This window comes from Mandrillus leucophaeus, unplaced genomic scaffold (genome assembly GCF_000951045.1).
Source record: "Mandrillus leucophaeus isolate KB7577 unplaced genomic scaffold, Mleu.le_1.0 Scaffold360, whole genome shotgun sequence".
Classification (NCBI taxonomy): Eukaryota; Metazoa; Chordata; class Mammalia; order Primates; family Cercopithecidae; genus Mandrillus; species Mandrillus leucophaeus.
In genome coordinates this window covers 1,661,544-1,678,340 of record NW_012103810.1, presented here as the reverse complement: position 1 = coordinate 1,678,340, position 16,797 = coordinate 1,661,544, and the positions used below count along the sequence as shown (strand labels likewise).

The following is a 16,797-nucleotide window of genomic DNA, read 5'->3' as shown; positions in this document are numbered from 1 at the left end:
CATTCCTTGAGGATTCTAAATAGCCAAGTTTTAGTACATAACAAGTGTGTCAGTTTTATGAGCAAACAAGGTTATACAAAAAATATTTTTCATACTCAAACCAAGAAAGAACCTTAGATCCTTAAAGTGTCTTAAAAGTACTGTTCAAGTTTCTATTTCTCCCCACATTTCTATAATTTAATTAACAAAACTGAAACTTACAAAAATTTATTTGGAGGCTTAACATCTTTTCGCAAACCCAAAGTAACACATCAAAGAAACACTACAAAATACTAGGTAACGTATAACCATTACTTAATATGCCTCATCGTACTCCAGAAAGGCTTCTTTAAACAACTGAATCCTAAGTATCACACACAAAGGTAGATAAGTATCACACATAAAGGTAGGTAACAGAATTATATTCTCCAGGTCTTTACAATTACTAAGTGAATTTATTACTACTCAAAAAGTGTCTATTTTTGTAACTACTCTATCACGAATGGTACTAAAATTCAAGTTATTTCCAACCACTTGAATTTTTTTTTTTTTTTTGAGACAGAGTCTCACTCTGTTGCCAGGCTGGAGTGCAGTGGCACAATCTCAGCTCACTGCAACCTCCACCTCCCGGGTTCAAGCGATTCTCCTGCCTCAACCTTACGAGTAGCTGGGACTACAGGTGCACACCACCATGCCCAGTTAAGTTTTGTATTTTTAGTAGAGGTGGGGTTTCACCATGTTGGCCAAGATGGTCTCGATCTCTTGACCTCGTGATCTGCCTGCCTCAGCCGCCTAAAGTGCTGAGATTTCAGGTGTGAGCCACAGCTCTCAGTCATGAATGTTTTTCAAATTTTACTTTTAATAATTTTTGGTCAGGTGCAGTGCCTCACCTGAGGCACACACACACATTTATTATTATTATTATTATTGAGATGGAATCTCGCTCTGTTGCCCAGGTTGGAGTGCAGTGGCGCAGTCTCTACTCACTGCAACCTCCGCCTCCCGGGTTCAAGCAATTCTTCTACCTCAGCCTCCCGAGTAGCTGGAACTACAGGTGTATGCCACCATACCCAGCTAATTTTTTTGTATTTTAGTAAAGACGGGGGTTTCACTGTGTTGCCAAGGCTGGTCTCAAACTCCCGAACTCAGGCAATCAGCCCACCTCGGCCTCCCAAAGTGCTAGGATTACAGGTGTGAGTCACCATGCCTAGTAATAATAACAATTTTTTAAAGACAGGATCTCACTCTCCTGCCCAGGATGGAGTTCAGTGGCGTGAACACAGATCACTGCAGATTCCACCTCCTGGGCTCAAGTGATCCCCCTGCCTCAGCCTCCTGAGTAGTTGGGACTATAGGCACATGCCACCACGCCTGTTTAATTATTTTTACTAGAGACCAAGTCTGACTATGTTGCCTAGACTGGCCTCTAACTCCTGGGCTCAAGAGATCCTCCTGCCTCAGCCTCCCAAAGTGCTGGGATTACAGATGTGAACCATTGCACCCTGGATACTTTATTTTTTTTTAATTTCAAATTTTTTTTTAGCTTGTCTTATTTTTTAATTGTTTACATATCTCTAAAAGCTTCAAGTAATAAATACATAGTGTTTAGTCTACTTGTCAATACCACCACCTAGTGGCCAAAAGCCTACAAAACCTTCAGAACTAAAGTAGGTCTACTTTATCAGCTGTTGAAGTCATGTGGTTAAAAAACAAAAAGGTATTTTTATGATTGTGTGGTTCAAGCACTACTGAAAATCCACATGGAAACTGCACAGCAAAGTTTCTGACAGCATGTGTAACTGGACGCTTACAAACTATAATGGGATGACACTGCATAATTTGATTTATTTTCCTTTGTTTTATCAAAAGCATATGCCTAAAAGCCATGATGTTCTTTAGCTCTTTCACCAAAAGTTAATCTGAAGAAGCTTTTTCAAGGGGAAAGAACTTTCTTGGCAAGCTATAGCAAGACTGGGGCAACGTGAATCTGGATACAGCCCAAGGGAAGGCTATATCCACTATTACACAACCTCTGCAAATTAGCTAGATCTGGAGAAGTACCACAGGAAGCCTGCAAAACCACGTGGAATAACAATAAACTTCATCTGCTGGATCACTCCTTGCCTTTGGGGCCCTCCCATTCACAGGGAGAAAAGGTCCCTTCACATTAGCAACTTGTCAACCACATTAAACTGTGGCTTTCCCAGGTAGGGGGAAATGGTTGAGAAGCAAAGCTAAAAGAGACAAAATGTCTTTGGTCATTAGATAGACCTACCTGATCAACACCAGTAACTCTTTAAAATTAATGCTTACTTTATACAAAATATAAATCAATGACCAAGACGGAGAAACAGGAAACAACCAAAAACATAGTAAAACAACAACAACAAAAACAGTAACAATAAAAAGCAAACCCCATGAAACAACAGTTTTCAAGATAACAGGTATTAGGCAACAAAAGCCATCTCTCTCTGAGATGGAAAACAAACATGGTAAACCCCTACCAGTAGACCAGCTCACTACCTTGAGGTCTTCCAGGCCACAGTACAGGGAAGGGTAAAAAGTAAGGTAGAGCCCAGCAGACTCCCTGAGTTGAAGAGACACAACTCAGAGCCTGGAGAAACCCAAGTGGCTAGAGTTCATACGCTCGAATATCAGAGGAGAGAGCTGCAGAGGGCACCCTGGAGTATTAGGTAGATCAGTCCATTTGTGTGAGGAAACTATCCAATGCTAGGGAAAGAACCATCTAAAAAGATTAGAGAAAACAGTGCCCAGTGCTCACATGCTGGCTGGAAAAAGTACCTGTTCCACAAACTAGAAAAACTCATCATTCCCAAGGCCCTAGGTCAGGACCTAAGGAAGGCTTTACCTCAGTGAGGACTAAACAGTACTAGCCTGAGCGCTGCTACAGACCTGCTTAACAAATCACATAAGCAAGACCTCAAAGGATCAAAGAGACACCAGTATCTGTGTGCAAACCCACAGCACCCAACAAGGTAAAATTCACCCAAAGCTAAGTCATGCAGAGTCAAGAAACCATAACCCAGAATGAAGAGACCAATCAAAACTAACCCATAACTAACAGACATGTTAACATCAGGAGAAAAAGACACAACTGTTCTTAAACAGTTATTAAAACTATAGTCCATGTTTGAAATGTTAACTAGACATAAAAGACATAAAAATCAGCCTAGGCCAGGCGCAGTGGCTCATGCCTGTAATGAGCACTTTGGGAGGCCAAGGCAGGAAGATCGCTTGAGGCTAGGAGTTGGAGACCAGCCTGGGCAACATAATGAGACCTTGTCTTTATTTATAACAAATGAACAGCCCAAACCAAACATCCAGATATGAAATCTAAATTAAAAGCCCCAGAAATAATAACTACATAGGTAAATATATAAGATTTTATTTAAATCTCTTTAAAATATAATTGATTGCTTGAATAATAATGATGAATCACAGGATTTATAACATAAGTAAAATGCATAGCAAAAAATAACATAAAGAGGGAAAGAAATATAAGTATGTATTATAAGGTTATTACATTATACGTTAGTGGTAAAACATCAACTGAAGTCAAAGATGTATACTGTAAACCCTAAAGCAGTCACTAAAATAACAAAACAGAGTTATAGTTAAGAGAACAACAAAGAAGGTAAGAAATAAGAAATAATGAAAAAGGCGGTAAAAAAAGAGAAAAAAGAGAACAAAGAACAGATAGGACAATTAGAAATGAAAACAGCAAGATGACTCAAACAAAACCATGTCAATATTCACATTAAATGTATATGATCTAAACACCCAAATTAAGAGAGAGAGATGGATTATCAGACTGGGTATAAAAAGCAAGATCTAACCATATGCTGCCAACAACAAATGCACTTTAAAATATAAAGATACAAATACATTTGACCCTTCAACAAGATAGATTTAAACTGCATGAGTCTACTTATACTTGGATTTCTCTCAATAAATATATTGGAAAATGTTTTGGAGATTTGCAGCAACGTGAAGAAGTTTGCAGATGAACAGCATAGCCTAGAAATACTTTTTAAATTAAGAAAAAAGTATGCCATGGATGCATAAAATATATGTAGATATTAGTATACATTGTTTACTGCCATAAATATACACAAATCTATTACAGTAAGTTAAAATTTATCAAAACTTACACAAACACAGACCATACAGGGCACCATTTGCAGTAGAGAGAAATGTAAACAAATGTAAAAGTGCAGTATTAAATCATAAATGCATAAAAGTAGTTATATACAGTATGTACAATAATTTCATAGCTACTATAGTGAGCTCAAGCGTTACGAGTACCCACTTAAAACACCCGGTGATGCTAGTCATCTCACGAGCAGTTCATCTCTCAGTAAATTATGTGTCGCAGTAAAAAGCAATCTCTTGTAGTTCTCGCATTATTTTTCATCAGTTTCAGCGCAATATCGTAAACCTTAATTAAAACCATGGGACCCATACGACGTACTACGAGTGAGGCTAGAAGTACTCCCAAGAAGCAGAGAAAAGTCACGACATTAGACGTAAAAGTTTAATTTCTTAATATGTACTGCAGATTGAGGTCTGCAGCTGCTTGCCATTTCAAGACAAATCCAGCATAAAGACCACTTATGAAATTTTTTAAGAAAAAATAAGGAAATCGTGAAACTGTTGCTACAGCTATGCCAGCAAGTGAGAAAACCTTGCACTTTTTGTGAAATAAAAAATATGTGTTACTCAACTATTTACATTATCAGTAAGACTTTCAGTCAACAGTAAGCTATCAGTTATGTTTTTGGGGAGGCAAAAATTTATACTTGGATTTTTTTTTTTTTTTGAGACAGAGTCAAGCTCTTGTCGCCCAGGCTGGAGTGCAGTGGTGCGATCTCAGCTCACTGCAACCTCTGCCTCCCGGGTTCAAACGATTCTCTTGCCTCAGCCTCCTGAGTAGCTGGGATTACAGGCACCCACCACCATGCCCGGCCGTTTTGTATTTTTAGTAGAGATGGGGTTTCATCATGTTGGTTAGGCTAGTCTCAAACTCCTGACCTCAAGCGATCTGCCCGCCTCGGCCTCCCAAAGTGCTGGGATTACAGGCGTCAGCCACTGCACCCGACCTATGATTGGATTTCTGACTACATAAAGAGTTGGCGCCCCTAACCTCCATGTTGTTCAAGGGTTAACCATGGTTTAAAAGGATGAAAAAATATATATATGCTAACACTAATCAAAGGAAAGTTCTAGTGGTTATAATATCAAAGTAGATTTGAAAGCAAAGATATTAATAGAGATTTTTAAAAAAAGCTTGATAAAACTGATTAACCGGGCTAATCAGAAAAGAGATGCCACAAGTTATCAATAGGAATGAGACAACATCATCACAGATGCTACAGATATTAAAATAAGGGGATACCTGTAGCTTTACAGCAGTAAGTTTAAAAACTTAAATAAAATGGATCAATTTTTGAAAGACTACCAAAGTTCACTCAAGAAAAAATAGATAAGCTATACAGTTGTGTGACTATTCAAGAAATAAATCACGTGCAGTGACATACACCTGTAGTCCCAGCTACTCAGGGGTGTGAGGCAGGACTGCTTGAGGCCAGGAATTCAAGGCTGTAGGGCACCATGATTACACCTGTGAATAGCCACTGCACTCCAATCAGGACAACATAACAAGATCCGTCTCTAAATAAATAAATAAATAAATTTGTTGTTGTTGTTTGAGATAGTCTCACTCTTGTCACCCAGGCTGGAGTGCAAGTGGCATGATCTCGCCTCAAGGCAACCTCTGACTCCTGGGCTCAAGTGATTCTCCTGCTGCAACCTCCCAACTAGCTGGGATTACAGGCACCCACCACCACGCCCAGCTAATTTTTGTATTTTTAGTGGAGATGGGGTTTCAGGCTGCTCTTAAATTCCTGACCTCAAGTGATCTGCCCACCTCGGCCTCCCAAAGTGCTGGGATTACAGGTGTGAGTCACTGCACCTGGTCAATAAATAATTTTAAAACAAAAAAATGGTAATAACAATTTTCTGGGCATGGTGGCATATGCTTGTAATCCCAGCTACTTGGGAGGCTGAGGGGAGAGGACTGCTTGAGCCCAGGAGTTCAAGACTAGCCAGGCAACACAGTAACTCCCATCTCAAGATAAAATTAAACAAAATAAAGTTAAAAACCAATAGAAATTGTAGATAAAAACTGTACCCCCCCACTGGAAAAAAAAAAGACATATTTGAAAGTACACACTGAGATGAATTCACTAGTGAATTCTCCACATTTAAGAAAGAAATAATCATAACTGTATGGATAACTGTGTAATTTTACTTTTAGAAAAGATAAAGGGAGATAATATCCCAAACTCACGGAATGAGGTCAACCTTACCCTGATACCAAAACCAGACAAAGACATTAGAAGAAAACAAAACTACAGAATGATATCGTGAGGCAAAATTCTAATCGAAGTTATAGCAAATTGAATCCAACAAAATATTAAAAGAATACATCTGTAATATCATATACCTATATTATTAATATATTAATGTAAGAATTTTTTTTTGGAGATGGAGTCTCACTCTGTTGCCCAGGCTGGAGTGCAGGGGCACAATCTCAGCTCACTGCAACCTCCACCTCCCAGGTTCAAGTAATTCTCCTGCCTCAGCCTCCCCAGTAGCTGGGATTACAGGCACTCACCACCACGTCCAGGTAATTTTTTGTATTTTTAGTAGAGACGGGGTTTCACCATATTGGCCGGGCTGATCTCGAACTCCTGCCCCCGGGTGATCCACCCACCTCGGCCTCCGGATTACAGGCATTAACCACTGTGCCCAGCCAATGTAAGTCATCTATGTTAGAATATATCTATATTCCTAGAAATGCTGGGTTAGTTTAACATTCAAAAATTAATCAATGTAATTCAGCATTACAAAAAAAAAACCATAGGTCATCTCAAAAGACGCAGAAAAAACTGACAAAACCCAATACCCATTCCTGATAAAACTCAGCAAACAGGGAAGAGGAGGGAACTTTCTCAACCAAATTCAGAGCATCTATTAAAACCTACAGCTCACATCACACTTAGTGGTAAAGGGAACAAACTGCTGATACACATAACAACATGGATGAATCTCAATAATTATGCCAAGTGAAAAAAGACAGACAAAAAACAGTATATGCTGAATGATTTCATTTACATAAACTCTAGAAAAACGCAAGCTAATGCATAGGAGCAGGAAGTGGATTGTGGTTGCGTGGGGATGAAGGGAAATAAGGAGGGAGAGGAGGTATAACCCAGGGTCAGGAGGGAACTTTGAGGATCTTACCTTAAAGAAAGAATGAATAGCAGCTGTGGCTTCACTGCGAATCCTCAGTATAGAACCCAGAACGTTAGTCCTACACCTAAAGTGAGGGTATTGTCTCAGGTACTCCAGAGGATGCCTCTCTTTATATTTGATGGGGAAAGCCTGCCAGTAAATGAAAAGAACAAATTAGAAGCCAAAAGAGACACCGTTTAATAAAGTCAGTTTCCAGGGTACTTCTTAAATAGTGCTTTAGAACCAAACTAAGATCCTTTCCTTATGTCTTAATATAACTGATTTTAATCCACATTATTTCCACCAGGTAAGTGGAATGGTAGGATGGAATCAGAGAGATGGTAGGTTTCAATCTAGCTCTACCACTTATTAGCCCAATAATTGAGCTAATATCATTGAAACTCATCTGTTATTTATCACGTTTGTATCCATTAGCTGTGAATCACTTCTTACAAATAGGTTATGATTAATTATGCAAAATTTCCACTGTTTGGCACACAGGAGTTCAAAACATTGTAGATATTAAACATGTACACACAGGCTGGTGTTCCATTTTAAAATTACCTATATGACTTGAAAGCCCATGATCAGTCACAATCAATTGGTGCAATTTATTACTATTATCAACATACTTCCATCTAGCAGAGTAGTAAAGATTTACAAAAAGTCTGAAAGAAAATTATGGTTCCACATTGAAATATGTCTACTCTGCTCACATTCATGTTAAAAGATTAAGACAGACACATCCTTTCAGACAAAAATCAAAGTTTTAATTAAAAAGATAACAGAGAAGCTAAAAAAGAGCTACACTGGCAGCCTGTTTCTTTCAGTCTCATCCATTCTTTTTAAGTCTTGTACACATACAAACTCTTATGTTATATAGAAAAAAGCACCATACTTACTAAAAGTGAAAATGTGACCATATCATAATTCTAGGGGTCAGAATTCCCTAATCTCGGAATATTTCAAAATGATACTGAATCGAAGGGCTTCAGGGAAGACGAAGCCATCAACACCAAAGAAGCCCAGGAAGAACAATTTAAGAATATAGTAGTCCCCCATTTACCCACAGGGGATATGTTCCAAGACCCCCAGTGGATACCTAAAACCACGGACAGTATCAAACCATATAAACATTATGTTTTTTCTTTGACAACAATGGCCAGGTAGTATATAAAGTACAGATAAGCTGGACAAAAGGATGATTCACATTCTAGGCGCAATAGAGCAAGACACCTCAAGATTCCATCACACAATGAGAATGGCATGAAATTAAAACTTAAGAATTGTTTATTTCTGGAATTTTCCATGTAATATTTTGAGACCACAGTTCACTGTGGGCAACAAACTGTGAAAAGCAAAACCACAGACAAGGGTGAACTACTGTAGTGAAACACATGGCAAATTTTTAATAATCACAGATCCCTATAAACAACTAAAAAGAAAAATGGTTACCTTCTATATTACGCTCTTGATTTCCAAATTATTCTACACTCTATTTTTCAGAAATCTTAGAACCTGATTCCTGATTTTACATGTCAATCAGAATTTCTTGGAAATTAAGGATGACATTTTAACAAAAATTGCATTTTCTTCCTTTATTTCCTTACATTTCTTCCTATTATACTGAAAGAATTAACAATGAATTAAAATGATGCAATTTTCCTGTATTTCCTCGCTTTTGTTCATTAAATGTTTGAAAACAGGTATAGCAAAAACACAGAGGATTCAAATGGCTAGAATACAAATTTCAGCTGCGTCACATCAGCTCATAATGTTAAGTAAATCATTTCATCTGGCTAGGCCTCATTTTCTCCATTGTAAATTTAAAGAATCTGATTAATAATCTTTTATTCTCTCTAACCTCTTTATCAAGCTTATAAATATGAAGCTAACAGAAGAGTCTTGCAAAAACAGGCATAAACATGTCTTAATGCCGAATTTCTTGCCTCTGTTCAGCCTAAGCATTATAATACTATTGATCGGCATCACCCAACAGAACTTTGTGATAAATAGAAATGTTTTGTGCTATCCAATATAGTAGCCAGTAGCCACATGCAACTACTGAGCACTTGAAATGTGGATAATGCCACTGAGGAACTGGATTTTTTTTATTGAATTTCAATTGATTTAATACCAAACAGCCAAAGGTGGCTAGAGCCAACCATTATTGGATGATCGGTTCTAGATCATGCAAAAGTCATTCCTGGCTTTCCTAAGAACGAGCCCGCCCTGGTATATCACTGTGGCTGACTGGGCATGCTTGTAAAAGCAGCAAGTTTTAACTGTGACACACACCACAGAGATGCAAAATTAACACTTACCTCTCACTAAGCTATCTACATAAATAATTTTTGCTACTGCCTCTTCAGGTTGTAGGGCTTGTTTCAATTATCTGGTGAATTGCAAATGAAATATATTCTAAGTTTCATCTTCCTAATAATCACACTTAAAACAGATTGCTGTCTTAATTAAAGCCTAAATAGCCTCCACAGAAGTGTCAGAAATCATACCTTGGCATCACAATTTCCAACAATTTTAATTTTTTCTGCCTTCAGTTCCACATTTTGCCCTTTGGATGGACTTTTTATCAGCTGCCCTTGTATTTCCACAGAACTCCCAAAAGTTAATTCTCTACAGTAACAAAAAACAAGATAAATATCATTATATACAACCTTCATTTTAATATCAACTATGCAATAAGAACATTAAAATACTTAATGACAAAAGCTTTTACCTTCAATTGGTTAAATAATCTTCAGAATCAATGGATAATCTGTTGTATAAATACAGTATAAAATTATAAAAATGAATTCCATAAGCTTTAAAATGGGAACAAATAGAGTTAAGAATTTGTATAATTCAGAATTAAGAGGTTGTACAATTGCCCTTATTAAAAAGTTAGTTGGCCAAAAACTTTCAAAAGATTACAGAATACATGCGAAAACTGCAAATCAAAATAAAATTAGCCGGGAATTCTCTGTCCTATTTTTGCAATTAAAAATTTTTTTTTTTTTTTACTTAGTTGGCTGGTGATCACATAAGGTGCTACTTTCTGGTTAATAAGATTAGGTTCGAGTTCAAGTTCACCCACAAATTAACTGTATGACAAGTATGAAAAGTCATCTAAGTTCATTTAAGAATGATCTATTAAAAAAGGAACTCGTAAATGATAGTACATCTGTTCTAATTCTTTTTTCTTTTCTTTAAAGAGACCAGGTCTCACTATGCTGCCAAGGCTGGTCTTGAACACCTGGGCTCAAGCAATCCTCCTGCCTTGGCCTCCCAAAGTCCTGGGATTAGAGGCATGAGCCACCATGTCCAGCCCATCTGTTTTAGTTCTAACATTTCATAATTGCAGTAAGTATAACAATAAGTGCCTTCCTAATAAACTATTAAAATATTATAGCAACACAATAAATTTTATTAAAGTAAGTCAGGAGATTCTCCACCTGATTGTCCACTATTGCATTATGGGTGGGGAAATCTGGTATACTTTCATCAACCTGAGAGGGTAATTTGAGATGCTCTGACTTAAAATATGTAATACCTGACATATATGAATATAAATACTATCCTAAGGTTTCCTGGGAATATCTCAAAGAGTCATCCTCCAGAAACTCTAAAATCTAGGTCCCATTAGACGCATGTGATTGCTACACTGATATAAACAATCAAAACAATTACAAAGTTTTTAAAAGGTTACCATTAATAATAGGGCCAGGTGTGGTGGCTCATGCCTGTAATCCCAGCACTTTGGGAGGCTGAGGCAGGCAGATCACTTGAGGTCAGGAATTCAAGACCAGCCTGGCCAACATGGTAAAACTCTGTCTCTACTAAAAATACAAAAAATTAGCCCAGTGTGGTGACACACACCTGTAATCCCAACTACTCAGGAGACTGAGGCACTAGAATTGCTTGAACTCATGAGGCAGAGGTTGCAGTGAACTGAGATCATGCCACCATACTCCAGCCTGGGCGACAGAGTCAGACTCACTCCAAAAAAAAAAAAAAAAAGTTACTATTACAACAATTTTTTTTTGTTCTGCCCAGTTCACCACATAGTCTCTGATCCATTAACCTATTCAATGTGTAAACAGCATTAACCCTAACAATCCTCAGAATAGCAAAGCACTCTTATTCTAACAAATTAGAATAATGTTCTCTTCCTCAGAGCTGATACCTAACATTAAAATGGCGTTAGTTTTTGGTTTCGGGGTTTTTTTTTTGGAGACAGGGCTCTATCACATAGGCTGCAACACCGTGGCAAGATCTTGGCTCACCACAGCCTTGACCTCCAGGGCTCAAGACATGCTCTAGCCTCAGCCTCCCGAGTAGCTGAGATTATTGGTACATACCACCATGCCCAACTCATTTTTATATTTTTGGTAGAGATGGGGTTTTACTATTTTGCCTAGGCTGGTCTTGAACTCCTTGACTCAAGTGATCCATCTGTCTCGGCCTCCCAAAGTGCTGGGATTACAGACGTGAACCACCACACCTGACCTAGTGTTAATTTTAAAACCTAATGAATGAGACCATAAAGTTTCTTCCATTTATTCAACAGGCAATAATTTGTCATATTGTCAGCACTATGCTAGAGGTCAAGAATACAAAAAAGAATGAGATGCCATTCCTAACCTCAGGAAATTAAGAGTCTAGCAGGAGAAGTCAAATAGGAATACAGTTGATTACCATCCAATGTGATATGTTTTAACACAGATGTAGGCACGGGATGCTATGGGAGCACAAAAAAGGGGTACCTGACACAGTTATGGGATAGGAACATCAGATGATGCCTAACTAAGCAGGAACTATGAAAGACAAGAGGAGAAGAGGCTGTATTGGGCAGAGGCAGCAAGATGTACAAATGCTATTAGGAAAGAGCAGAACAGCTTACGGGAGCCGCAAGTAATTAAGAAAGACTGAAGTGAAGCATAGGTTGGGGATATCAGCATGTGATGATGTCAAATAGAGGAGGAAAGGCCTGAGCTTGAAGGATCTTGATTCCAAATATTTGGACTTGATCCTCAAAGCTATAAAAGCAGATTTGTTTCAAAAGATTACTCAGGGTTCAATGTAAACACTGGTTTAGGGAAGGGAGAAGCACTAGAGGTGAAAAACAAAAATCAAAGAATTCTTTTAAAAAACAAAACTCACCTACTGTCAAGGCTTGAATCTGCAACAACCTGAAGGCTTTCCAAAGATGACCCATCATTTACATGCAGGAACAAGACTTCCTTCTGGGATCGGACAGAACGAATCCATCCCTAAGGAAGAGAAATAGTTCTAATGTGAGAGTAAAACATTTTATGTTTTCATTACACATACACACACATAGACTAAATGAAAGAAAAACATGTACGCACAATCCTGCCTCAACAAATCGACTTCTTTTAGTTCACCAATATGCATACTTAATTTTATATGTTCAATCACAATGGGATACACACTTTGGTATTCTATCCTTTGTTTTCATAATAAAGCACAACATTTCGAATGGATGCCTCACATTCCTTCAAATTCCTTCACATTGATGAGCCTAATTCATATAACCAATCTTCCCAATATCGGCAATTCCAGGTATTTCCTCCAAGACCCCTGCCCCCTGGCCCAACAATAAATAACAGGGCACATATCTTGGTGCCTTTCTCAGGATATGGGGTACGCCCTTCTTTCTGGTTTCATCTCACCATGCTGCCCAGAAGGCACTTCCTCTTTGGTGATTCTAAATCAACAGTAATTTCCAGGCTGGGTGCAGAAATCCCAGCACTTTGGGAGGCCGAGGAGGACGGATCACTTGAGGTCGGGAGTTCGAGACCAGCCTGGCCAACATGATGAAACGCTGTCTCTACTGAAAATACAAAAATTAGCCAGGCGTGTTGGCGCTCGCTTGTAGTCCCAGTTACTGGGAGGCTGAGGCAGAAGAATCGCTTGAACTCGGGAGGTAGAGGTTGCAGTGAGCGAAGATCGCGCCACTGCACTCCAGCCTGGGTGACAGAGCAAGACTCCATCTCAAAAAAAAAAAAAAAAAAAAAACTAATTCCAAACGACCACTTTTTCTTTCACTTGTTAAAGTTAACATTTATTGAGCACTTTGTAATGTGGTTCTATTCTAAGCTCTGTATAAATATTATGCTACTTAATCCTCAGAAGAACTTAATGAAGCGGTTATCATTTTAGAGCTGAAGAAACATTACTTAGAGATGTCAGGAAAACCTCTCTAAATATTCCAGGACATAGTCACCAATTAGTAGAGTTGGAATTCAAAAGGAAGTTCTTACTTCAAAGTTCATGTTCTTATCAACGAGCTTTTCTGGGACGCTATTATAATTCTGCCCCATCTCCAGTTACCCTGCCTAGGGAACACATCCTTCAGAACTTGGCTGAAACGTCACCTCATTCAAGATATCTTCCTTAACTTTCTCAGTTACGTTAACTTCCTGTTTTCTTACAGTTCTTTACTTACCTTACTACCAACTATCCTATTGCTAAAATTATTTGTTTTAACCATTGGAGCAGGGCTGTCCAACAGAAATATAATGAGTCACATGTTTAATTTAAAATTTCTTTTTGTGGCCATGTTGAACATAAAAATAGGTGAAATATTTTACTTAACCTATTATGCCCCAAATATTATCAACATATAATCAATATAAAAACATATTGAGATATTTTGCATTCTTTTTGGTTCTTCAAAATTGGTATGTATTTTACACTTAAAGCACATCTCAATTTGGACCAGTCAAACTTCAAGTGCTTAGAGCCAAAAGTGGCTGGTAGCTACCATATCAGATCTCACAGGACTAAACTGAAATCCTCTAACCTGGGCAGCAGGTTCTCTTTTCATCTTTGAATTTTTCTCTTGACTAGCGCACAAAGTATCATTAACGTGTATGCCTAATTAACAGACAAACAGACCTATGGAAAGAATATGGAACTCAAAGAAATGCAAAGAGGAGCAGATCGGCCATACTGCTAAAAAGCAAAGGACATGTGAGGACAACAAAAATCACTGCAACAGCAAGCCATGACTCTGTCACTACAATCATGGGTGACAGAGCAAGAACCTACTCAAAAACTAATAATTTATTTATTATAACCACATCTGCCAGGCTTATGCCTGTAATTCCAGCACTTTGGGAGGCAGAAGGAGGAGGACTGCTTGAGTCCAGGAGTTCGAGACTAGCCTGGGCAATATAGTGAGACCCAGCTCCACAAAAAACTTAAAAAATTAGAGTATGGTGGTGCATGCCTATAGTTCCAGCTACTCTGGAGGCTGAGGCAGGAGGGCTGCTTGAGCCTGGGAAATGGAGACTGCAGTGAACTGAGATCACACCACTGCACTCCAGCCTGGGTGACAGAGCTAGATCCTGTCTCAAAAAATAAATAACCACATCTGTGTACTTCAGCAACCTCATAAGAAACAGTCAAACCACCTTGTTTATTCTGCACCTCTTCTATGTGGAGCTGCTGCAAATATTATACTTGCAAGAGAACTAATAGCAGCTAACATTTGTAGACTATAGCCACTGTTCTAAGTATCTTATTTCCATTACCTCATTTAATTTTCAGGACTCAGGGACAATTATTATCTCTATTTTCATAAGAGGAAAATAGGGTGTAGAACGCATAAACGCTATGCAGAGATTTAAACCTAGGCTGCTTAACTCCAGAGCTCTTTCAAACTGCTACATTCCACTCTTTCTCCGAATTCATTAAAAATAAATTACATGCAGAGCCCCACAATAGGCACTGAGGTGACTAAAAGTTTAAAAGGTATGGTTTGAACAAGTATTTACTGTCAGCCATGTGTGATTACAAAGGCAGGTAAGACACGGTTTCTGCTCTCAAGGAGGGAGGCCAAGACAACCACTTTATAAACCTGGATATTCATTATAAGGGATAAAGACAGAGAAAGGGGGCCTGTTCGTTTACCCTTTTGGTATGATTAACAAGTTTACAGGTAATACCCTGGAATTATGAAAGCAAAGTTCTAGTGCTTTACAGTCATCGGAACAGTTTTGCGAAAAGTAATGGAAAGCAGAAAAGTGGAAACCCGCGAAGCCTACCTACACTTTCTAACTTTTTCCTGCTGGGGGTTGTGTCTGACCCGACCGTAAAAGAAAAGCTAGATGTGCATGTGCCATGTAAGTCCCTACAAGAAAAAACCCACTCCCTTCCCATTCACCAACCTGGACCTTAATGCGCTCCCCACTCGTGTTCTGGGCCCCGAGAGCGTCCCGCACGCTCAGTTTGGCTGAAGGTTTGTGCCTGGGGAAAGGGACGGAGGAACAGAAGCGCACGGACCGAAGCAGACAGCGGACTCCCAGCATCGCGCGGCCGTCCAGGCCCTCCGCGGGAGCAGCCCAGACCTCGCGGCTGGAACCCCGCCTGCAGCGGCCCTCCTTTCTCAGCGGCTCCCCTTCCGCGGCCGCAGCTCTGCTCTAAGGCACTCCAGAGCCCCTCGGATGCGCGCTTACTCCTTCAGAACACCCAGCTCTGTCCCCACAGAACCTCTACGTTTCCCACTTCCAACGGGGCGGAATGGTCAGGACACTAGGCAAACGCCGGAAACAAACCACGTGCAGTTGGCAGCTAGGGCGCCCCACTGCCCGCGACAATTCTAAACCTATGCGCAGACCCCGAGCCGCAACACGCGCCGCCACTCCGACGACACCACGCCAACGCCGCTTACGTCATCACGCTACGACGAAGAAGGGAGAGCATGCGTACTTGCGACCCAGGCTTAGGGAAGCGTGCGGGAGGGGGCGGGGTCAGGAGCCGAGACGGGGCGGAGCTAATGCCCTAAGGTTGTAGAGGTTATCGCTGAAAGAACCTGGGAGCACATCTGAGGGTCTTCATTTCTAAAGTTTCCAGGTGAGGCTGAGAAACTGAGAGGCAAAGAGTGACTGATGGCAAGGGAAACCGTCTCCATCAGTCAACAACAGGGATCCAACTAAGAGGAGGCTCTTAGCTATTAACAGGATTCGCTTGAAGAGATCAGTCGTTCCGTTCCTGAGTTCTCCGCAGAGAAAAATCAGACATAGCCCCTCTGCGCAAGTCACAGTTGTGTGGTATCAGCTAAACAGGCAGTTGCATAAAAGGGTGATCAGTTTGCCTGACAGCGCCTAAGCGTGGGACGCCAGAGGTGGCTTCCTGGAGAAGGTAGTCCTCTAACAGGTAAATAAGAGGAACTGGAGGGACCTTGCATATGGCCGGCAAGACGGTGGGAAGATGTAGCAGAGACTGGAGGAATGTCGAGTGTTACCAGCCAGAATCTTCCAAGTCTCCCTCTTCCCTTTGCCCTCCAACACGGCTATCTGCATTTGTTTGACCTGGAAACAATGACCCTTTTATATATTGGGCTACCTTTTGTTTAAAAAAAAAAAAAAATCTGTAACTCAATGACAGTCATGAAAAGGTTTTTAATCTAATTTAAAAAATAAAACGTTTGGCGGAGTGCAGTGGCTCTCGCCTGTAATCCCAGCTCTTAGGGAG

General features: G+C 39.7%; 1 protein-coding gene across 2 annotated transcripts in view; it reads right to left on the bottom strand.

The window, feature by feature from the left end:
* Positions 1–16,007, bottom strand: part of NARS2 (asparaginyl-tRNA synthetase 2, mitochondrial (putative)) — a 149,729-nt gene extending 133,722 nt beyond the window's left edge. Inside the window, exons 1-4 of one of the 2 annotated variants that reach the window (XM_011989701.1) lie at positions 15,492–16,007; positions 12,457–12,566; positions 9,810–9,930; positions 7,306–7,446 (exon numbers count right to left, since the gene is read on the bottom strand). In XM_011989701.1, coding sequence (XP_011845091.1) covers positions 7,306–7,446; positions 9,810–9,930; positions 12,457–12,566; positions 15,492–15,632 — 513 coding nt within the window. In that variant the 5' untranslated portion in view covers positions 15,633–16,007. The remainder of the gene's footprint in view (positions 1–7,305; positions 7,447–9,809; positions 9,931–12,456; positions 12,567–15,491) is intronic. The other variant, XM_011989702.1, reaches the window with a different exon arrangement.
* Between the last annotated feature and the right edge of the window lie 790 nt (positions 16,008–16,797).